Below are 24,568 nucleotides of genomic sequence, written 5' to 3'. Positions count from 1 at the left end.
TGGTACAAATTAAAAATCACATATTCTTTTGTGCCACACTTGAGCCATCAGACGGGAGTAATTTTATTTTTTTTTTTAAATTGACTACTTTGGGCACATATATTTTTTTAAGAAACATTTTTCTTAATGGTCAGTATTCCTTGAAAGCATATTAAGAATATTTTGCCAGCTACTAAGGATAATATTAATATTCTAACTCCAAACTTAAACAACCTTGTTACAGTTGCATCCCAAATACTTGGTATAACAACAGTTTACCACAATCACTCTTTTTGGCCTGTGGAATTTCAATGAAAGATTACACAGCAAGAATGCTAAAGCCTACAGAGATCAAAATACTGTTTCCATGCACAACATATAAGAGAACAGGGACTGTGAACACCATATGGGAATGGAGGACTTCAATTAAGATGCGTTAATGTGCAGATCACCAAACGTATCAGAAAACTCCCTCTAGCCCTCAGAAATTAAAACATCTCCTTCTCACACATCCTCTATGAAAATATCTCTTTCAGACTAAAGAATATTACAACACGTCAAATCTGAAGATTTGTTTTCAATTACCACTTAAACTCTGACTTCTCTTCTTATAAAGTAACATTATATTTATGAAAGATTATTAAGGTAAATAACCCATTGTATTTTCCCTTTCCTCTGCTGTACTAAGAAATGTTTGTGCTAGACTATAGATTATGCACAGACCTTATTTATGAGCTTGAATTTGACTTAAAAATCCCAGAGCTTTTTTTTTTTTTTTTAAGGTTTTGCAATATTGAAGACATGCCCTGTATCACAGAGAGTATCTTTTTAGTTCTGTTTTCATGAAGACAACGACTCCACCTCGTGGCAAGCGATCACAACACATGCAACCTTTACACGAGCCTGGTGCCCCTGGAAACGTAACTAAGAACAGGACTGAAAATCAGAACTGATCAGAAACTCAAATACAGGAGCCCAGAAAATTTTCTTAAATTGTTCTATGCCCAAATTCTTACGTTTACTTAAACATGTCCATAATGCTCTTTAGCAACTGTTGAAAACAAAAATACAAAGGTGTGGGGTAGCTCTACTGCCACAGTTTCTGACCCAGCCTACTACAGCCTATCAAATGTCAGCAATTAATAAAATACTGAGTTTACCAGGATAGGCTGGACACTACAATGGGACCAGCGAGCAAGAGAGGGTCCCTGTCACATAGAAGACAACACTGGTAGCAATTTCAGCTGCTCAGTGTCAATAGTATATTGGAACTGATTATATTCATATCAAAGAAAAACATAAACCACATTTGGATACATTAAGGATGCAAAAATACTTTAAAGATTAACTGCAATAATCTACTAAAAAAACCCCAAACAACAAGTCAGTAACTAAATCCCTAACTTACCCAAAACCCCAGCCATCAATTGCACTGGCAAACACCACATTTCCATGGTCTGGTGAAAAATAAAGATGTGAATCATCAGTATCTTCCAATCCAGCACTCCAGTCATAAATTTGATCTCCTGGTGCAGTCTCTGAAATATTTTCACTTTCTGTTTCTTTCTCAGCTCTTTCTTCTAAGACTTTAGAGGTAAAGAGTGTCCCAGTGACTGCATTAATCTGCAATACATTAGAAACACTTTTATTTGTTCATTCTTCCACAGCTCCTGCAATTAAAATGCAATTCCCTCAACCCTCCAAAAATACGAAAGAGATTTTTTTAACAAGATTGCAGAATGAATCACAGGCATGCTATGTAAAACACAGACCTTGTGTATCTAATCCTGCCCATTTGAAGACCAGGAATTTGATGACACTAACATTTTGACTTAAACACCATGTACTTTCCAAGTTAGTCAGCCACATCAAGGTTGTGTCTGATACAGAATACCATGTGTAATACACTTCTTTCTGGTGAAATAGGAACTTGTTACTACCAACAAAGAAACAAAGAAGGGCAAAGGGAAACCAGGGAGGTTAAGGGCTTAAAAAGTCATTTCTAGGGGAAATGAGTTTGAAGGCAACTAATGTCTTAAAAGATGAATCAACATCAGAAGCATTATTTGTCTACCTCCAAAGAAGTTTAAACAATTTAATGGAAAGAACAAAACATTCAGCATATTGTTTCTAAAAATTAAGACTCTTCTGATGACCTGCTAAGAGGCATTTAATCCTCTTTTATCTATCATGGACATTCTGAACTTCAAAACCAACTAGGAATAAAACTTTTCAGAGCGTTAATAAAGTGATTGATCCCATAGAGTAAGAAAAAAAAAAGTTGTGCTGCACTGAATTTACTCTAATTATAAAGCAATGAAAATTATAGTCTCAATTCAAGAATGGAGAAAAAGGGGAAGAAAAAAATCCTCAAAGTTTACTGGGTGAACATGTCACTGTAACATGAATACCTGTTCTAAGATATTCTTAAGGTGCAAGTAAGCTTCCTGAGGGGTGAGCTTGAGCTCCACAATCAAGCGATCGATTTTATTAATCACCAGCACTGGACGTATATTTTCCAGCCATGCTTGCCGTAGAACTGCCTGAGTCTATCAAGAAGGAAAGAGAATCCATTACAGAAAGCTTAATAACACAAAAGAAGTGGGATGATAAAAAAAATGACAATGTAATTCTAAAAATTAATTAAACATTGACATTCAAATCAGAAACTCGACTCCAGTAGTACAGTGTTAGTTATTACAGAGTTCCGCAGAATTTCAGGCCAGAAGTGCCCACAACAACATAACCCCGCTTTATAATAAACCACAAAAAAAAGGCAATCAATGTTATTTTGCATATCTTGACATTTTTAATACCCTAAACCCACATTTAAATACATTAAATTTCCCTTAAGAAATTTGTTTCTTCTCTTTGCAAATATTTCATTACCTGAAAAATATGATACTGGTTTTTTTCATCCTACAGCACTACACCCACGCACCAGAGTTGCTCAGTTTTTGAGCCCAAGTATGAAATTAAGTACCCTCTTTCATATCTCAAATACGTTGTCATTTATTAAAAGTTTTACAAAACTTAAACCAGCTGATCTTTTATTTCTATATAATATACAAGGCTTTGCTTACTCTGTCTTCTCTACTCTCTTTCTCTATTTAAGATACTTTATTTCACCTGTGGACAGACTCCTTCAACAGCATCCACCACTATGATACAACCATCACAGAGTCGGACAGCAGTAGATACTTCTGAAGAAAAATCCACATGCCCTGGAGAGTCTATTAAATTAATCAGATACTCCTGATCACCTAGGATCAAACAACAAATTAGTATTTCAGAACAATTCCCAAAAATATGTCTTTCAGCCACCTGGTCATACTGCTTAAGTTGTTATTTATTAGTAAGGGTCTGCAGTAAACATCAGGCTTAAGAACACTTCCAATAGGACAGAACTGTCAGCAGCATAACATCTGGTAGCACGTGCCCAATTGTTTTTTTAATCTCACTCTTAATGCCCATTTTCATCTTTCAATGCCCAACTACCTTTGGAAAATTAAAAGCAAAACCACACCAGCCAACCAAACAAAAACTCTAATGCTGAAAAAGCTTGTAGTATCATCAGATATAGGTAAGTAGTTAAACACAAATCAACTCCATTAAGGTCTGCATTTTAAAGCTAAATCGCGACAGACTGTCATAAAAATAGACCTTACATTCTTGCTGAAATGCCTCACTTCAACCTTGTGATTTTTTTTAAGTACTTTTGACTCCAGATTACTAAAACATATTCAATATACCTATACAGAAGTTCGCATTTTTTTCTACACTACTGCCCCCAAAAATTCTGCTTAGCAGAGACTCCAGTCAACTTTTGATGAACTCACTGTACTTATCATCAGCCATAATCAAAATATGATCAAACCACCTTCCTGTTTAAGAAGCTGTGTTAGAATCTAAATTTCAATGCAACAGAAACACAAGAGACATAAAAGGTTCTAACCACTAAAAGGTCATTTCAGAGTCAACAATAAAGCAGGCACAGTTTTCAATACTTTGCTGGAAGATCATTGATTTCAACTATTTTTTTATAATCAGCTGTAGCTGAAATGGAAAAACTAATGGTAGCTTTCCTGTTCACACACTTTTTGTGTTGATTACTATTTTTTTCTGCACAAGCCTGCTTGAAAAACATAAAATGTGTTACTTTCACCTAGCTGCAGGTAAGACTAGTGGGGAACATAGAGTTTTAACAGAGACAAGACCGTAAATACACTACAAAAAGTGCTCTGAACAATTCAGAGTATAACAGGCACCTTCACATAGCAGTGATAAGACTGCACAAAATAATTTTTATTGAAGATGGTTTTCCTAACCCTGGGTTGCATATTGATAAACCTGGGTAACAGTTGAATACATGCCTCAGTCTTTGCAGAAACATGCCCTAGCACCTAGAAACACAAAAGTAAAAGTTGCCTACCAAAAGATCTCAACAGCAGTAACAAAGAGACAGGGGAAATTAACAAGTTTGTACTTGCCAGTATCAACGACTTACCTTTCACAAAGTGCAATGAAATTGCACTAGATTTCATTGTTATTCCTCGGACCTGCTCATCTTCTCTACTGTCTAGATACCTCAGCTGAGAACAAAAACAAAACAAGGTGATGGATCTGTAGAATTACCTTCACAAGTTACTTATGAACTGTCAAAAGCTATGACTGCAAGAAAATGAGGTTTAGCAACACTAGGAACGGAATTTCCTTAATCATCACTAATTTACAATTACTACAGCATGTACACACCAGGATTTTGTTTTAAAGTGACAGTAGAACTACCTTTCCTGCCAAGCGGCTCGAGATTATTCCGTTGGTAGATATCAGACAATCAGCTAGAGTAGTTTTGCCTGGAAAAAAAAAAATTACTTAGTTTAAATTAACTCAAACAAGAGAAAAGGGTGCAACAGTATTACGAATGCTGGAAACAGTGTTCTGAGATACCAACATTAATAAAGGCTTAACAAACTACAGCCATTAAATAAACAGAAACACACCTGCCTACCTCACACATGCATATCTTTCATTCATGCCAACATTCAGCCCCACTAAAGTAGAAGTTTCATTTCAATCACTTCAAGGTATTCTAGTGTAATGCTCTCCTAGATTCTAAAAGCCAATCTGCTTCAAGGCAAAAGAAACATGCATAAATCCACTTGACTTCTCAGAATCAGAATTAATACAGATTAAAGCTGAACCCATGCAAACCTAATGCTTCAGAACAGTGACCGCAGCATCTCCCCATCAAACTAACACTTACACACGCTTTCCTCACAAGGCACCTGTCAGTCACCAACCCATGTCTTACCATGATCCACATGGGCTAATATACAGATATTCCTGATCCCAGAAGGATTCTTCTGGAGGCCAGCCATCTTTCCCACGCTTGTGAGGACCATGGCTCACCGATTCTGTGAACGGAGAGAAGGATTTTAGTGCAGGAGGCGACTTGTTTTCAGTTACGTAAGCTGAGCTACTCATCAGGGAAACCTCCTCTGACACGTGGAGCGCGCCAGGTCCGCTGCCACCACCTGCACTACGCCTCGGCGAGCAGAAACTCGGGAAGCACGGGGCAGGTCCTCCGTTTAACAGGAATCAGGGACTCTGGGGGCCTGGGCCGGGTTTTCGGTACGCACGCAGACAGGGCAGCCCCGGCTCTCCGCACCGGAGAGGCGCCGCCTCACGCTTCACCCTGGCGCCGCGCCAACGCCGGGGCTGTCCCGGCCGTTCCCCCGTTTCGCCTCCCCCCGCCGCCCCTTCGACCGCAGCTCCCACAACGCTTTGGCCCTGCACAGCTACCCCCCACCCCCCGGGGACCGGTGCACCGGGAGGGAACGGCCGCAACGCCGGTGGGAGCGTCCTCCGGGCCGGGGCTGAGCCGGGGAAGGACGGGGGAGGCCGCCCCGCTCTGTGCGCGCGCGAGGCCGGTCCTGCGCGTGCCGTCACCCTCGCGCCGCACCGCGCCGAACGGCCCCTCACACAGAGCCAATCGCCCCACCTGCGCTCGGTCCCAGCGCCGCGCCGCCCGTACCCGGAAGCCCGTACCCGTTCCTGCTCCGTCCCGCCCTCCCCGGTGCGTGACGCCGGACGGAAGCCGGCGGAGGCCAGTCGTCGCCAGAACGCCGCCGTTGCCACGCGACGGAAGGCTTCCTTAGTTACTCCGGCGGAGAGGCGGGTGGCCCGCAGGGAGCATGAAGCCGCCTCAGTGCCTGTGTGAGATCTGCACCTGCGGGTAAGCAGCCCCGCCGGGCGCGCCGTCGTCGGGGAGTGGGGGAAGACTTCGGGTCCCCAGGAGGGTGTCGTCCCCCAGGAGGATGGCGCCCCCCTCCCCACCTCCCCCAGCACTCCGGGCCCTCCCAGTGCCCCCCCAACATCCCCTCCCCACCCCACCAAACACCCCTCATCGTGTCCCCTCACCCACTTCAGTTGCTCTGGGATCCCCATGCCTGGCCATGGCTAAATTTTTTAGCAGTGGGGAGGCAGACACTGCCTTTCAAAGTTCCCATCTCAACAGCTGCTGGATTCCCTCGTTCTAAAAGGGATCCTGTCGCTGAATACAAGTATGTTTGAGTTTACATGAGGCAGGGGAACAGGCTGATCTTACGGACATTAACAGAGAAAGGAACGGGGACAGTCTTGCAAAGCCACCTAGACTAAACCTCGGTATCAGCCTTTTCCATAAAGCAAAGCCATGTCGCACTGAAGGAGGGCACCAAAGGTTCTCTCAGAGAGTTCTGCCTTCTTGGAGAAGAGAAGGCTGTTTGCAGCCTACCAGTCAAGGGGGCCTACAGGAAAGTGGCAGAGGGACTGTTTATTAGTGATGGGACATGAGGGAATGGCTTCAGGCTGAAAGGGGGCAGGTTTAGATTAGATGTTAGGAAGAAATTTTTAACTATAAGTGAGGCACTGGAACACGTTGCCCAGAGAGGTTGTGGAAGCCCCATCTCTGGCAGTGTTCAAGGCCAGGTTGGATGGGGCTCTCAGCAACCTGATCTAGTGGACGGTGTCTCTGCTCATGGCAGGGGGTTTGGAACTAGATGATCTCTGAGGTCTCTTCCAACCCAAACCATTTGATGATTCTATAAATCTGCCTTGACATAAACCTGTGTGAGCACTACAGCCTTTAATATAGGTTTAACATAGTTGCCTTTCAAGCATCACCTCCAGTAATACTCTGCACTGTGAAGGAAAGCCTGACTATTTCTTTACATTTGATGATCCCATGTAGAGACGTGCAGTTCATCATCACTGTACGACAGCCTCTTTGGTCCAGGGAGGCTGGCATAAGATGGTACAGCAGGCTTTTTGTTTGTTTGTTTGTTTAGAATTATTATTACAGGTCTATAAGCAATATTATCAATGCCAGAGGTAAAAATTACAGGTTTCCCAACATTATAAGGATTTTAGCCAGGTTTCCCAACATTATAAGGATTTTAAACCTTGCCAAATTCAGATATATATTTAGAGGTTTGGAGTCAGTACTATTGATATTTTCAATTTCTTCTCTGTCTACTTAAAAAAAGTTTCTTTAATATTAAAAAAAAAATCTAACACAACATACCAGGAGAGTTATTATTACAGGAGTATGATCACTATCTATGGCAAGTATAGGGCAACCCCTGTGGCTGCGAAGTGCACCATGATCTACACGTTTCATTTTGAGGTTTATATAGCAGATACCCTCCTTATCTGTGTCTGTATGGGAAGTCTATCTGTTCATCAGCCCTTTTTCTTTTTTATAAATCTGTAGACAGAGATGAGAAACAGGCAGTGTGTAAAGCTTCTCATACTCTTTTTGGCCAGGACTGGATGTAGTTTGCCCCATGAATTTGTTTCAAAAGTCCTCGATTAATGAAGAGTTGGAACACATTGTTTTCATGATGAGATAGATAGCAAATCTGGCTCAGGCCCATGTGTAGAGATGTTGGGATAAAAATATCTGACAGCACTAAACAAGGTTCAATTCAACTGAAAATTCTCAATTCAAAAACCCATTTTAATAGTATGCCTAACTGAATAAAACACACACAAAGTGGATGATTTAAAATAAACAGCACTGTAGTTTTTACACTTAATAAAATCTTAAGCCATTATTGGTTTAGGCAGCACATTGTGTTTGCTTCAATTTAGCTGTAGTGTTTGTGTTTTTAGGGAAAGACTGGTTGCTTGGCAGTGTTACCTGGGTATTGCAATGCATACACATACGCCTTAGAAGAGTTCTCAAAGCAAAGGAAAAGATCTCATGTTTTGTAGAAGTTATTACTTAGCTATTTGCAGAAAATGTTGTGGAGATAGTTTACTTCTAAATAAAAAGACAGAAGAAAACAATCTTTCCTAACTGTTCACAGAAAAAAACCCTCAAAAAACACCAACCAAAACCAAACCCCAACCAAGGCCAAGAAAAAGCCACACTTGGAAAAATAATTACAACTACAGGAGAGAAAATTCAGTATGTCAGAACTTTACTCTGCTTTCTCTCTACAGGAAAGTGAAAAGAGCCTCCAAAATTCCAGAGTGACTTTTTTTGGCGTTGAGGCATACATAGTCCACTCATTAGAGGCTCACATCTGAGTGCTAGTGTTCGTACCTAAGGGTTGCAATCTTGGGCTCATAATCAAGTAATTGTTACAAAATTTTCAAGAATATTTCGACTAGATTACTTCTTATTAGACCAAATCACTTTTTGTGCCTATTAGGTGATCTTTGTCAAAATCCACAAACAATTGCAATGCCAAAAACCACAGGAAACTTGCCCAGTGCTGAGCATGCTCAAAGATAAATTTGCAAAATGCTTCAGCAGGACTTCCCCATTTTTAATTGATATAAATTTCAGATTCTTGAGCTCAAGATTTTAAGACTTTTGCAGTAGCCATGCAATATAATGATATTTCCCAGGCTGCTATGTTAGGGATGTAAGTTTGGTTGGAGGTTATTATGGGTTTTTTTTAAATAAACCACAAAAAAATTCTCAAAACTGCATTTTGCAGAGTAATGGCTGGATCCTGTTTTGTTTCTTAAGATATTTGAGACCCATTTCTTATTTTAGAAGTGGTATATTTTTAGTGGGGACTAAGTATGCACTAGTCTTACTTAGGATTGAGCCATAAAGAGATGGAGAAAATTTGATTTTCTTATTTCTCTTGGGTTCCAAATGTGTAAACTTAATAAAGAGAAAACTACCCCCTGCTAGCAAGCACAGCCAGGCTTCAGATCACTGTCTCAACAGAAATGCCTAATAGTAAATACAGGTTGTTAAATCTGTCTTCCAAAGAAAGTTGGATGAACTCTCAGCACTCAGGAATAGGATTTGTCTACCATGGAAGATAATCACAGCATAGAAAAGCATGGAAGTTCAATTCTGAGATATAAAAGTAAAATACTGCTTTATCTTCTTCTCAATCTGTCAGCCTTTCCCCATTTATTCTCCTTTTGTTACCAATATAATAAAAATTTTTATTCCTGAATAAATGTAAAGTTAAAAGGAAAGAGGAAGATTCCTCTAATGTGGGATATTTAAGCCTTCATACTGACAGCTTGTAAGTACAGACAAACACAACTAAAACTACCAGGTCCCCTGTCAACACTAGGAAAGTGGTGTCCATACATAATTTCTGTCTTAAGGACATAGTGTGTGCACTGGCAGTTAAAAAAACCCCAACAAACCACAAAAAAAAATGAGTTGTGGGGTTTGTTGGCTTTTTTTAATAAGTTTTTTATTATGATAAACATTAAGCTTTTCTCATTATTACTCTAATTGCCTGTGAGAAAAATGCTTTTTGGGAAAATTTCAAGGGTCTTGCTAGCATTGTATAAAAAAGCAAGTGTATGTATGCCAAAACCTAACTAAGTAAAATTCAGCATAATTCTGTTAAAATAATCACAGCAACAGCGTTTGGCACGAGAGAGCTCATATACTGTCAATTTTATTTAGCTGAGATTTTGTTCAGACTTTATGCAAGACACAATATAGTTAATTGCCTCAAGAAGGAAAAGAATAATAATTCCATCAAAATAGACATCAGTCAGTCATTAAGGAAGGCATATTCTCACCAAATTCATTTGAATTATCAGCAACTGGGGTTTAATTTAAGATAAATAATACATTTCAAATAATCAGTGACTCAAGGAGTTGTGACCAAATTGTTATTTCATTTATTAGAGCTGTAATCTGTCTTCTCTGATGGTTCTTAGCATCATCTCTCTAACAAAGGTATCAATGACAAGCAAGTGTAATGAAATAAAACCTATTAAGCTAAAGACATGCCATTACATCTAAGCAAAGACAGCTTTTGGACAGAGGATTTTGTCGGTCCTTTAAAGAAAAAAAAAAAAGATTGAAAAATCAGAAATGGCCTGTGAAGCACTAGAAGTGCAGGTGAGATTTCATACCACTACAATTTTAAATGGTTAATCAAGAGTTGTGTTCAAAAGAGGTGAGCAGATGCAGAGAAATAAAAAGACAAGCAATGAGGCAAACAGTGAAAAAGAGACTATCTGAGAGGAGAACTGGAATGCAATTAGTTATTTTTACAAATAAGACTAGAAATGTCATTAAAGATTAATAAAAGAGAGGAAAGAGGATCTTGGCTGTAGTGTCATTTAGAGGACTGAGATAACTCTCTCCATCCTTTGTATTCTGTACTGACTCACATACTGATACTGTTTATTATTATACTGTGCTCTGGGACCCGTGCCATCAGCACAGTGTTTTGTGGCTTTATCACTCAGGAAAGGTTTTAAGCAGAGGCTACTGACATTGTTCCATCTTCCCCATTTGTTATTCGCTCCCAGCAGATAGGGGTATGGGTTTTCCCCCTAAATGAAACTATTCAAAATGATCTCATCTGATGTGTTTTACCCAGGCGCCATCGCTGCCCTCATAAACCCACAAGGATTTATGATAATGGACAACAGCCGTGCCTCACAACAGAATATGTGGAAAAATATCCCCAGTATAGCAACATCTCTCCTCCCCGGAGCCTTAAGCCGAAACAAGAGTACCAACTGCATCGTGGGAAGATGGAAGGAATTACAACATTTAAGTAAACAGTTTGAAGCAATGTGTTTTACAATTACTCTGTAAAGCTTCTCATACTTTCTTATTTAAGGGGAAACTGAACACTGTATTGTGATAATTTTCAAAATGCAATCACTGCATCCTTTACACTTCTAGCATATTTGAAAGTACACACTTTGTGTAGAAATACAGTTACCACAAAAAAGGTCACAAAATATAGTGAAGGGTGCATACAAAAAGATTTGCATTCATTACAGCATCCTTTAACCTGTAAAAATAATCTAAATTTTTTAGCTTGTTTCAAGCCTGTTTTGGAAATCTATTTCTCACTGAGCCTGAAAAAGCTGACAAGCCAGAGAACTTTCTGTAATATACATGGTGCCTGTTAAGCTTAAAAAATTAAAGAGCATTTTTCAAAGATTTTGAAAAAGACATCACTCATTTGCTAATAATGTGGCTTAAAACCTTTACTTAAAACCTTTACTTTTTCCATTATTGTTTTTCTTTTAAGCTATAAGAGCAACAGGTAAAACTTTTTTATTTGCTCATAAAAACCAACAGAAGGGACATACATAGAAAGGCCAAGTGCCCTTCTGCAAGATGGACTCTCTATCACATAGGCTGCATAAACACCTACATATGTAATACACACCCTTTTAATGTAATGTACCCATACTAGAAAAAGATGAAAGGCTGATTTTGGTACTATGATTTTCTTTCTTCCTTGCTATTCCTCTAACATATGACATCAGATTTATTTTTCAGAATAAACATTTTAAGTCACTGTTTTTCCATATAATGGAATGATTACAAAAGTGACTCCATCAGAAAAAAAAAAGTACTTTAATAAGTGTTTCCTTTTTTCTCCAATTCAGATCTGATTATTTACCATATGATATTGTGAAGCGACCTTTTCGGGTGCAAGAGGAATATAAACCAAAGACAGGAACAATAGAACTGGGAACCACATACCAGAAAGATTATAATGCTCATAAAATACAACCAGTGACATTACTAAGACCTCTAGAGAGAAAACACACTACAGGAGGAAAACTGGATACCATACCAACTTATAGAGGTAATAATATATGCTGCCTTCAGCAAGAGAAATGACAAAGATGAAAGTAGTATTCTGAATTATCTATATATTAGAACCTGCATTTCTTAGCTTGGAGCAAAGAGTAAGACATAGAGGAATGGTGGTGACAATGACTTAAGATGTTCAGTACTCCAGTTGTTTAGAGGTAATATTTATTGGTTCTAAACAAAAAGCCTTCTCTAAGGTTTTCTTGGCTAGAAGGACAGAAATTCTAACATACGCTTGCTTAGGCTATCTAGGGCAAAAATGGGTTGTAATTTAAGTGCAAATATAATTTTCAGATCATTTTACCTCATGTAATACATGTTTTTCCACGGAGTAGGTCAAAAGTTGATTTTAGATTTCTTTCTTACGTGCTGTATAGCTTGCTTATCAACCTAGCAATGATCTGTTTTGACACAAATTATTCTATTACAATAGGCAGCATAAAGGCATTAAATCTCCTTTTAAGTCATTTTGGCAAGCAAGCTTGATATACTTTATATAAGTAGAAAATTATACATAAAAAGTGTTACTGAATTTGTTACATGCACTGGATTGTTGCCCCAGTTAAAAGTAAATACAAATAAATGGTATGATCTACTAGAGTGATGAGAATCAAGATGTTTCTGATTACGAGGGGCAATTGTATAAAAAGATAATTGAAATATTAAGAGTCAGATGTGATGGTTCTTAGAATGCACGGTACAAAATGAGTGGATAGTGACAGAGGGAGTCAGAAAGACAAGTTTTGGGAAAAAAGTCTCTTCAAAAGAACTCAGTTATATTTCATTAGCTTCTTTAAGCTTAGGCCTATGTTTGATAGACATACATTTCTATAAATACATTCTAATTATATTTTTCATTTTTAAATAATTTATCAGGAAATAGAAACATTTATATTTAGCCTATGTGTTAAGTATTAAGCAAGCAAATAAGGAATAATTTAACCTAGTCTAAGCAACAGTTTCATTTTAAATGTATGATAGCAGTTCAACAGTGAAAACCCCTGAATCTGAAGTAAGTACAATGATTCCAAGACAACAAACTGATTTCAACTGCCTGTAAAAAGGTTTGGATTGGATAAAGTTTTGTAACTTTAGCAGAACAGTCTGCTAGTAAAAAATCCCAGCAAGATCTAAGATGATCTAATGTTGATATGGAAACTGCAAGAGACTTGTCCCAGTCGGTAGTGAATATGGCCCATTGAACTATAAGGTTCCTTCCAGTCCTGTATAGTTGCATAAACTTGTTAATCAAATATAAGATAATGTATATAAAACCTGTTATATGGCTATTTGCTATTTAGTAGAACACACACTAAATATAGACACAAACATGTAGATAACATTATCAGTCTCACTTTTATTTTCTTTATTTTGAAATATTTAATACTAGAAGATTTTAGCTTAATTTTAATGGAATAGTAATAACACTCGTATGGTAAAGTTTTGTTTTTGCCTTGAAGATGACTATAGGTCGTGGGAAGTCCAAAGGAGGGAAACGAATAAGGTAGAACATATATACCAACCACCTACAGTGAAGTTTGGAAATTCAACTACGTTTCAAGATGACTTTGTTCCCAGAGAACTGAATCCCAGACAAAGTTTTAAACCTCCTCACGTAGCCAAGCTTTCAGACGTGCCTTTCGATGGTACTACCAGCCATCGCACTTCTTATGTTCCTCATCAACTGGAACCAAAATTTGTAAGATCAAAGGAAGAGTACAAGCCAAGCAACCAACCCTTGGAAGATCTCACAACCCACCGGCATGATTTTAAAGGGCTACCTGGGCAACTTGCAATAAGCTGCAAGCCTGACAATGCCAAAGTCGGATCCAATGTTCATTTTAAGGGAGTCACTGAATTCCAGGAGCGCTTTCGGCCATGGTTGGTCTCGCTGCCTGAGGTCCGCAAAACAAAAGAGTATGTTCCACGTCCAGGCAACATGGATTTTAACTCCACAAGCCATCTTGACTATATTATGCATGAGATTTCTCCTGCTGTCCCCATAAGACCGGTTTCTAATCAAAGAAGAACCAATGCCCCTTTTCAGGGGATGACTACTACGAAGGAGGACTTTAAAGCTTGGGAGACCTGTCGGCAAGAGATTACAAAGAAAGAACAGGAAATTCCAAAACCCACAGGAAAATTTGATGATTCAACTACGTTCAAGTCTCATTACACACCACATCGGATCATGCCAGCTCAGAGTTTCAAACCTGTACATGCTATAGTTCCTAGTTCAGCTCCTTTTCAAGATGAAACTCTGTATCGCACAGAATATACTCCAAAGAAACAGGAGATCTGTCCAGCAAATTATCCATCTCCTCTAGGTTATGTCTATGTAAACACAGATTCTCGTGGTCACAAATTCTTCCGCCAGCTTACTCCAGAATTTTCCAAGTCAAATAGTAATCATATTCCAAAGGAAGTAGATGTTGTTTCCTAATACTTAAACACAGTATTTCAAGCACCCTGGTGAAATAAAAGGAATCCTGCTTGTTCCTCTTTCTTTAAGTGTGAAATGAAATAATGCCAATTGTGATTATACGAACGTTTAAACTAATAGCTAAGAGAAAATCAAAGCAAAACCAGAGGCTTATTACAAGACTAATAATGATTTGCCAATTTCTATAGGAATAATGCATCTTACATAGCATCTATTCTTCTTTTGATCATGCATTTTCCATCTCAAGGATACATATTGTACATTAAATTCTTCCAGGTTTTCCACTAATCAAATGATTGTGAAACAGCAATTGTATTTTGATCATAACTACTTTTTGCAACAAGCAAACAATGCCATAGTAATCTAAACAATTAACTAGCTCATCAGTCCAGTTTTTCTCCTCATCAAAAGGTTTTTTTCTTTACACTTTGCTGCCCAAATAGCATCCCATGACACCTAGGCATTTCTAAAAACCTAGTTTTAGCTTTAGTCATCATTACTTTTCCTGTATTCAGTTCTGAGGAGCGTATAAAGGTCACACTAATTCCTGATAGCAATTAACAAGAAAAAAACCTTGGTTTTTTTCTGTTCACATACTTGAAATCACTCAGGCATAAAAAGCAGGTCATTAGACTCTGTTTCCTAGTTTCCCTGATAGCACTCTTTCAGCCTTACTTCCAAGGGAAATAAAGCTAATGCAAAGATTTGGACACACTGCCACACTAAGTGTATGTCCTCACCACATCAGTAATTTTTAAACCCAGTGTGCTAATTCATTCAGATTCCACATGGAGATTTCACATATGGTTGTTTTTTGAGTTTCTAAGGTAGAGGGTGAAGCAGCAGAGAGAACCAGGCTCACATAGTTAACACCCATCTACCACAGTTTTTGATCCAATCTGATTTTTAAAGCTAAGCAGCCTGTTATCACAGCCAAAGTTCACTGCAGAGGCACTTTCAAGGGGAAAAAGGCAGAAAACTAGAAAGGTGTATGTGAAGATAACAAAACCAAGTGCAAAGTCAGTTAAGAAAAGAAATACCGGTTGAGATGCAGACATCACTAGACAGCCTGTCTTCAGTCAGTCTGCCTGCTCTTCAATGCATTAATTATTGCAAAGAAGATAAAACTTTAATAGAAATTGTATATGCAATGATTATGCTTCTGTATGAGATACTGAGTATTTTCTCTCTATATATTTTTACCTGATTCTGGGAAATCTAGAGGAACTAATTGCAGTCCTATTATGTTCATGATTCAAGTAAGTCCCAATAAAGAGTTTTATGATTAAGAGTATTATGTTCTGTCATAGTACTGGAGCATGATTTTTTCACTGTTGCATATCTTGTACGTATTGGTAGGGCAGTCATTGGGGTTCTGAAGAATTATGTGCTTGTACTTCATAAATCACTAATAAAAGGACTAAGATCAGTGATGGAAACGTTGAAAGCAGGAACTGGATCTTTTTTCGAGCAAGAAAGCTGAAATGAAGATACTAGCTGTGCATAAAAGCCTTGCATGACAGAGCTCATGCATAAAAGTACTGCATGAACATCAGTTCTTTTTTGGTAATTTTTGTCTTTGCACTGTGATTTTTTAATATGACTTACTCTGTTAATGCAAAAGACAATTACACTTTGCTATGAATATTATTCATGTCCCCAGCTGGTAAAGACATGTTTCAGTCTGGGCACAAACAAGATCAATGTAAAGCTGTGGTATCCTAAAAGCAGGACAGGAAACAGTCCAACTCATTGTCATCCCTCTGTACCACAGAAGAAAAGAAACTACAAACACCCTTTTCTGTACAAAACTTGAGTCATTCTCTCTGTCCACAACTGAGGAAAAGTCATATCTTCACAGTTACACTTACCCAACGTCATATCCTATACACAATCTTGGTGCCTCATGAGAAGTTTACAGAAGCATCTAATATCCCCCAGCTCTCTTTTCTGAGGAGGAGGAACACTCATTTGAGAAGTGCAATCTGAATTCATGAAGTTAGTTGTGTTCTGCTGAAAATGGTTCCTCCTCCAGGCCTGAGAGGGAACCCAGATGCTTTTTGTAATTTTCACAGCTGTGTTTTTAGTTCTTAAGTCACTTTTTCCTCCCCATTAAGTTATGGAAAGTAATTTGCTGCCACCTACCAGCACAGTACAAAATTTTTTGACAGGAAGTATATTCAGATACATTTAACAGGTCCTCTGAAGATGTGTTTGAAGAGCTTTTCTCAGGTGGAGGGGGCATATACCCTTTCATTCTGCTCTTAATGTTTTCCCCTGAGTTTAACAATGAAAGAAAGAAGCCTTTATTATATTACAGCTGAAAGAGCCACACCCTACTGATTGTGCTTCCTAGAAAAGCATCAAACCTTCAGACTGTATTCCTCAACTTTTTCATAAGCTGCACATTACTGAAAGGCAGACAAAATGAACAGCAGGCTGGAAAACTAATAGTTCTCCAAATAAGAGCTGTTAAAAAAACATTTCATGATGTCATGCTAAACCAAGATGTAAAAGCAGAAAAGTTACTCCTGGAGTCAGCTGCTTTTCATGCACAGTGCTACACAGCATGCTCCACAGAACTGCTCCACAGAATCTTCTTTTTTTCTTTTTTTAAGACTGCAAAGAAAAATGCATTTGTTGACATGGGAAAATCAAATGGACCGGTGGATCTTTGCCATTGTTATCATCTATGATAACTCTGAAACACTAGACAATTACTTTCCATTAAAAGCAATTTAAGGCTGTTCTTATTCAGAGCATTAATGACAGTCTTCTTTCTAAACACTATTACACACACTGGATATACTGAAACAAGGTTTTTTCACATTGCTATTGCCATCACCCACTAGAGATGTTCTGCAGTGTCTAAACAAGCTGTGCTCACTGCAGTGCTCACCTGGCAAAGAAATATAACTTTATTCCACTTTTTTTCAGAATCCTGCATCTAGAGTCTGGGTGAGGCAGGGCTGACTTATTTCAATTCTGGCATATTCTCTTCCTCACTTTTTTCCAGTCACCTCTTAATAGCAGCACAGAGCAGACTGTAATGAAGCTGAGAATCAGTCTGATAAGCTGTCAAAAATAAGAACTAATCTTAGCTTTGAAAAAAATCTCAGAACTATGTACATAGTAGGTTGATAAAATAACACTTGAAATGAAAGCATAGCTACCATGAAAACCACAGTAATAAGCAATCTCTGGGTAATCAGAGCATTGAATAATCAAACTAGATTTTATTTCAGAAATATCAAAACTACATTCAAGAAAGCTAAATATTAGACAACTTCAGTTACTGTAGAAACAATAAAATAATCTACAGAGGAATGTCATGCCAATTGCAATAACAAACATTTACAGCACTGCTTCTGTATAGCATGCATACTTAACCAAAGACAGAATTAAAGCAACAAAAGATGCTATGTGTTAACATTTGAAAACTTTAAATATAAAGGAAAAACATGAATAAGAAATTTTGGTAATAAGAAAAAATATATGTCCAAAAATCTTTATTAAACACTGTACAAAAAATATTGCACTTTAAAATCAGACAATAAATATCTACAAAAGTATCTTACAAATGTTTTCTTTTAATTTATAAACTGCTTAAACAATCAAGACCCATTGCTGATTAAAAAGGTAATGATCAGGAACATCCTCTCCTTGCAGTCAGCCTTGGACACAACGGTCCACATTAAACATTTTCTATACAGTAGTGCTAATCTAATTTTCAGTGATGCAAACCCATTGTGCAGGAATGCTGTTCCTAAATCTGCTCTTACAGCACACCTGCTAATTGGCATGTAATGTAGATCAGTAACGTTACACAAGATCCAAGTCAAGACAAGCATATAGGCCTCCAGCATGTGCAGTAGTTTGGAAACTATGAAAGAAAAATATGTCTATCTGCTGCTTCTTATGGGATTATTCTCTCTGCTTCCAGCCCTAACGAGACAATCTGCAACACAGAAAATAATTTGCTTGGGAATATCATAATCAGAATTATGAACTTGCAAAATACTGAAATGATTAAGGGTCATGATTAAATTAATCTTGATGGAAAACTGCTCAAAATAGATTTCTTGCACTTGTCTGTCTTCATAATTAATAATTATTCCTTGGACATTTGCCCCCCTTAATTGGGGGCTGAATATTTATTCAAGACAGAAAAATATGAGAGACACATTTGGCCAGTTACTGGCTCTCCATCTGACTTGATGTGCAAGAGAACAGTGCTCACAAATGTTTCATTCACAGCTCTGACAAGGAAGCCTTGTGCCTAATTTAACATCAGTAGAAAAGTCTCAGCATGCCAGAATTTCAATTGTGCTTCAGTGACTGGAGCAGAAGAATAGAAACAATGGAAAATGACACCTCATTTATTCAAAACAGATCTATTGCTGTTTTGAAAATTGTACTAGCATCTACAATGTCTTTTACCACATACACATAAATACGAGCACGAGAAATTGAATGTACTTCTGTGTAGCCATCTGACAGCTAATATCAGTAAAACACATCCTGTGAGATCGACCCTTAAGCTCAAGCTGTTTATGAAAACGAAGTTGCTGCCAAAAATTTTACAGCTACAAGCCACAGCTTCTATAAATTTAAAAACTGTATTAAATTTGATAAAGCAATAAAAACAAAACCTAGGGGTCAATAGTTGCTGCATTCCATAATTCTTCAAAAGATTTTGTGACTTTGTTTTTGTCATATCTCAAGGACAGCAAGCACTACCTGATGCTTTTAGATAATGCCTTTTCCCCCGACAAAATTATGTGCTGTGATGGCCTGTAAAATTTAGCAGGTGATATGCCATGATATTATCTTCCTAACCCAGACATGAAAATGCTTAAAACATTAAATGTTCCATTGCAAAGAGTGGATAATAGAAGTTCCCAGAAAAAACACCCTGTCCAGCATATCAGTCTGCAATACTGTTTTTCATTAGCCCCATGTAACTGTAATGTCTTATTTACAAGTATATACTTTGAGCAGGCTAGTGTAATGAACCTCTCTTCTCATCTCTTCACTGCAGCATCATGAACTTCCCATAGAAGAGTTACATTTCTTGACATGATTGACAACATCTTTGTTTGTAGATGTCTATCAAGCATAACTTTAGTTGCTTTACAAATGTACAGTAGTGAGTTGTATCCTTGCATTCGCCTTCTGAAAAATATATTTAAACATTAAAAGGCTTTATAGTGGACAAAAGACAAATAGTAGAACTTATCACTCTAACTGTAAACAGCTGATGGATTCCTGGTAGCTTTGTAATTATTTTGCTTTGCATTTCTGGCAACAGTGGACTCAATGCTAAGTTAGGACACAAATAAGAGGTGTGATCTCACTGCATTCTTTTACCTATTGTCAGTTTCAGCAAACTACCCCATCTTTCAGGAATTAACGGCTTGCTCAGAGACTTATGAGTCACAACTGGCAGTCACATAGGGAAGTTTGCATAAAACAACTTCCCAAATATCCTGTTTCTAAAAGTGCTTTTGAGGCTTTAATATCAAACTGGCCTACTCTTGGAGAAAAATAACCCCAGGATTGCGAAGTGCTCCTTGGAGAGGATAGTTTTACCTTTGATGTACAATCAAATGCTTGTAGAATCATTAGTGTACAACTGTGAGTCACCTTCTAATATAACTCCTACAAACTATTACTATGCTCATATATAAACAAACATTTACATACTGCCACAGGATGTGACATTGCAGTGTTGCCAGGTCACCGGTCTCTTCCTCCATCCACAATACTCATCAGCCACAGGTCTGTTATTCTTCCCATGTACACAGTACACCCGTCTTGACTGAAATCCACTCCCACAGTCCACACTGCAAGGCCTCCACGGGCCTGTCCGCCAATAGACATCACACACCTCTGAAGAACAGTTTCTTCTCACAGGAGACCTGCAGATGGAGATTAATGGCGGTTAAATGTCCATAGAACCACAGAGCAGATGTTGGAAGGGGCTTCCAGAGGTTGCTTAGCCTACATCCCTTGCTGGTAGCAGAGTAAGCTACACCAGGTTACTCAAGAGCATCTCCATTTTTGTTTGGAGTATCTCCAAGGATGGAGACTCCACAACCTTTCTGGGCAACCTGTTCCAGTTTCTGACAACAACCCCACAGTAAACAAAAAAAAAAAAGCTTTTCTTGTATTTAAGTTGAATTTCCCATATTTCATTTTGTGCCCACTCCTCATGCCCTACTCATGAGGAAACAAAAGACAAGCCACTGTTTCTTCAAACCTATTATTAATCCTGGAATAGAAAAAGTGTTTTGCCTTTAGGAAAGCTTAACTGACCCTGAGATGTTCCATACTGGATACTGCAAGTGCTTCGTGCATAACCTCTCTCTCCTGAACACCACTAATACTGCTACACTAACTCTGAACCTCCTCGAACGTTTGAAGCTGTCAAAGTGAAATCCTGGCTCTTAGTAGTAAATGGAAGTTGCACCATGCACTTCAGCGGAGTCAAAATCTCCTTGTGTGTGCAGCAAAAAGTGCTTTCAAATATTCACAATTCAGAACCAATTCTATAGCAATAGATCTAAAGAGCTGAGTTCAGTAATCAAGAAAGAAGGAAACCCATTTATTCCTCACTCTTCATTGTACTACTTATGCATTTGGTCTGGAACAGTTTTGAGCCCCCAGACCCCCATGTTCACTTTTAACTTGTCTTTAATTCTGCCTTTTTGAAATCATGGTATTTTCTATTTGGGACTCAAGATTCTCTCACTCTAATTCTAGCTTTGCTGAGAACAGCGATCAAATCTGCTACCCTCCTTGGGTTCCAGAATTCATCCAGCATAAACAAAAGGGTCACTACCTCTTTTCCTTGCATTTGATAGATCAGAATTTCCATATTTATTCTGACTATCCTGTATCTTTAATTTGATCATCTAAAGAATCTAACTTGTACTGCTTCAAACTGTGTACCTTTTTCTTTCATCACAAGAAGAGTTTGGCACCAAAGATCCATTCCGAAGTTGACATATAAAGTGACGATGTTGTAAACCCACAGGGTGGCCAACACAGCGACCAGAACACTGAAAAGTGAGAGAAAAGGGTGAGGGGAAAGAAAGAGAAACAACCAAGTTACTAACAACAGAACCACCTCTCTAGGGAGTTACCCAGTTACACCACACAGTCACATAATTCTCAGTCTGTATTTCTCCTCCTTCAACCTTACCACACACCTCAGTTCAGACAAGGCCTAGATATTCTGGACTCTCTGTGTGCAATTTTACTGACTTCCCTACCTAAAGTTAAATCCATTCTCCATGTGCTCATCGTTTCAATGCTCTTTCTGTAGCTCTGACAAACCCAAACTTGCTTTGCTAATGCCTGTATCAGGAATGGGGCAACAGTAATGTTCTTAGTCTGTTACTTTGTGCATTGAATAGTAAATTCTGCATTAATAATTATTAAAGACTCATATGTGAACACAAGTTTACTGCACAAATGAAGAAACATAGTAAATAAAAGAAAGAAAAGTTCTGTCTGTTAGATACAGTAGCAATTGCTTTAGAAGCACACTGACAGATCTTTGGGGACTTCACAAGTGCAGCTATTCAAACTGTTCTTACAACACTGCAATAAAAGTAATACAGTAGCTTAAAAATGGAACACATTGTAATGGATTAGCTTATAAAATACACTGATACTTAGTAACTTACTTAATACACTGATACTAAGTAACTTAGACATCACAAAATGAAAGAAACCCAGGATTTACGCTTGCTTCACTGGTCTGAAAGGTAATTACAACTACTGCCACACAGCTTGTCCTTTGTGCAAGAGAATAGGTGTTCAGTGGTTTGGTGGCACTGATACAGATATTCTAAGTAGTTTCCAGACTAATTCTGTAACTTACCTGTCCTTTTGTCTGTACTGTCCCCCCTGCACAGTAATGACCCACACAGGGTTTCCTTCCCATGGGACGATCTCTGTGTACGCAGGCTCCTGGTAGCACTGTCACCACACTGCCATTGGCTTTTACCTGCTGACAAGTGACTTGTCGATAGCGAAATCCGTTGCCACAAGATGCAGAGCACTCTGACCATGGACCAGTTACCCACCTACAGGATGTAGAGACAAATTTATAGCAACTACAGAAGTAATTGCAAACTTGCTGGTAGTTTGCAGCAATCTATTGTAAATTTTCAACACATCAAAAGTCCCTGTGATTGCTAGTTCTTGATGTGAGAAAAGCTAGAATCAGCCTTTTCAGTTGTTCAGCAATATCTTACAAATGTGGGCAACCAGTGATTTCTAAGGTAACTGTCTCAATATACACTAACTGAAGTTACCCTGGTTGTTGCACAAAAGGTTATATTGGGTAAAACCCACAGACCTTGCTGGATTTGACATTTCTGGTGGAAGGACAGCATACTTTTCCATCATTTATGAAATGAACAGTGCTGATTTAGTTACTACTACGGTGACAGGTGCCATAACTCATCCAAATTTATTACATTGAGATCTTGCTATATAACAGCTCAAACAAAATATGTTTTTTATTGATTAGAAGTTGCAAAGTTTTAGTTTGTCTTGGCAGCTAGGAACAATACTGGGGAAGCAGCAGGTGGCAATACAATATGAGTTGATGTTTTCATAAATCTAGGCTAGAAATACAGATAGGGACTTTACATGTAGCACAACTATGATAACAGGAAAAAATTCTATTCTCTCTAGCAACTATTTAATTTTCTTACAGTCAAAGAATCTATATCCATTCAAGAAAGATTAATCTTTTACAGTCTGGTCTCCTGTCTTTTTCTCCCTTTTAAAGCTCAAGCACTCTGCAAACATTTGGTGCAGAACACACAGAGCAAATCAGCAAGGTCCAAATTCAACAAACACTTAAATCACAAGTTAAGTACGTGCTTAAACCCTTTTATATGTGCTTAACTGTACTTCTATGCTGTGCTGGAGAGAAGCGAAACACAAACACAAGCCACTTTTAATAATAGGGGCCCATGACACTGTATATCTAAAGCCTTTATAATTCTGTAGATAGTTTCTGAAGAGTTGCCTTGGCATGAGAAGATCTTGCAGAAATCAGTAAGCAGGGAAATGGAAAGGGAAGTCTGATCATTCTGCACTTCCTGCCCGGGTCAGTAAGGGAAGGGGGAGAGGTTGGAGGCACTAGGAACCAGACACAGGGTTGTCTTCCAGGCATCTGGGAGCTATTCCTATATAGGAAGCATGGAATACTTCATAACAGAAAACATGTATATTAGCATACATGTACAATACAAGGCAGAGTTAGTTATGTTAATATACACACAATTCCATTCCACTGGTAAATGCATTAAGCTAAATTAAAAGAAAAACAAACATTTTAGTAAGAAAGACTTTAGGTCCCAGTCTGGTTAGCCATACAAAATATCTGGTTGGGTTTTGTGGTGAATACTCTGGGTCCTGTGCTAATGAGATCATTAAGTAAGGCACTGCAGCCCACTGAAAAGGCATGACCTTGCTTGGGGGAGCACCGAGCCCTCTAGCATCCTCCTAATGCTGTCATCTGCCCTAAAATGCCTGGATTTTAAGAAGGAAACCTGCAACTGAGTGTGTGTGTTTTGAACTATTAGTTCTATTTCAGTATTTTTCCACTGGCAAAAAGTTTGCTTGTTATGGGCTGGCTGGAGTTCAAACTCATAATTTAAGATGATCTGGTTTTTTGGCTGCCTATAATGAAATATAAACAAATTTCTCCTGATATTTATCTGTTGCTATGTTTTCTGCATTTAGAACAGAGTTTAGAACATACTGGCAAGTTGCACTCCCACAATGTCAGCTAAGGTCTTAACACTTCTCTCCCAACATTTTCCAGTGAGGGACAACTCCAAAATGTGTGCATGACTTTTCATCCCTTGTGGATTTTTACATTGCTAACAGTGATGGCCAATCCTTTTAAGCAACGGAAAGCACTTGTTTTGAGGACTCCTGTGGGATTTCCTGCTAAAATCCTAGAGCAACGCCTTGTTGGGCTGGAATGCAACTCAAGAAGTACAGAG

General features: G+C 38.4%; 3 protein-coding genes across 3 annotated transcripts in view; 1 reads left to right on the top strand and 2 right to left on the bottom strand.

The window, feature by feature from the left end:
- The window catches only part of EFL1 (elongation factor like GTPase 1), a gene marked incomplete at its 5' end in the record, with an annotated part of 70,292 nt that extends 64,908 nt beyond the window's left edge, over positions 1-5,384 (bottom strand). Inside the window, 6 exons of the mRNA XM_084268073.1 lie at positions 1,388-1,602; positions 2,391-2,528; positions 3,109-3,242; positions 4,487-4,571; positions 4,768-4,835; positions 5,294-5,384. Of these exons, the coding sequence (XP_084124199.1) occupies positions 1,388-1,602; positions 2,391-2,528; positions 3,109-3,242; positions 4,487-4,571; positions 4,768-4,835; positions 5,294-5,384 (731 nt within the window). The remainder of the gene's footprint in view (positions 1-1,387; positions 1,603-2,390; positions 2,529-3,108; positions 3,243-4,486; positions 4,572-4,767; positions 4,836-5,293) is intronic.
- Positions 5,385-6,176: 792 nt separating this feature from the next.
- SAXO2 (stabilizer of axonemal microtubules 2) lies at positions 6,177-14,531 on the top strand (the record flags this gene model as incomplete). Its single annotated transcript, XM_084268184.1, has 4 exons — positions 6,177-6,217; positions 10,848-11,027; positions 11,878-12,080; positions 13,549-14,531. 4 exons carry the CDS (start codon positions 6,177-6,179, stop codon positions 14,529-14,531), a joined length of 1,407 nt encoding a protein of 468 aa, XP_084124310.1.
- A 5,065-nt stretch (positions 14,532-19,596) lies between these two features.
- The window catches only part of ADAMTSL3 (ADAMTS like 3), a gene marked incomplete at both ends in the record, with an annotated part of 177,160 nt that continues 172,188 nt past the window's right edge, over positions 19,597-24,568 (bottom strand). The window contains 4 exons of the mRNA XM_084267990.1: positions 19,597-19,706; positions 20,238-20,452; positions 21,486-21,595; positions 22,423-22,627. Coding sequence (XP_084124116.1) covers positions 19,597-19,706; positions 20,238-20,452; positions 21,486-21,595; positions 22,423-22,627 — 640 coding nt within the window. The remainder of the gene's footprint in view (positions 19,707-20,237; positions 20,453-21,485; positions 21,596-22,422; positions 22,628-24,568) is intronic.

The sequence above is a fragment of the Gallinula chloropus genome, assembly GCF_964237585.1.
Source record: "Gallinula chloropus genome assembly, chromosome: 9".
Classification (NCBI taxonomy): domain Eukaryota; kingdom Metazoa; phylum Chordata; class Aves; order Gruiformes; family Rallidae; genus Gallinula; species Gallinula chloropus.
Note: the sequence above shows the minus strand (reverse complement) of the source record. Positions and strands in the feature narration are given on the sequence as shown.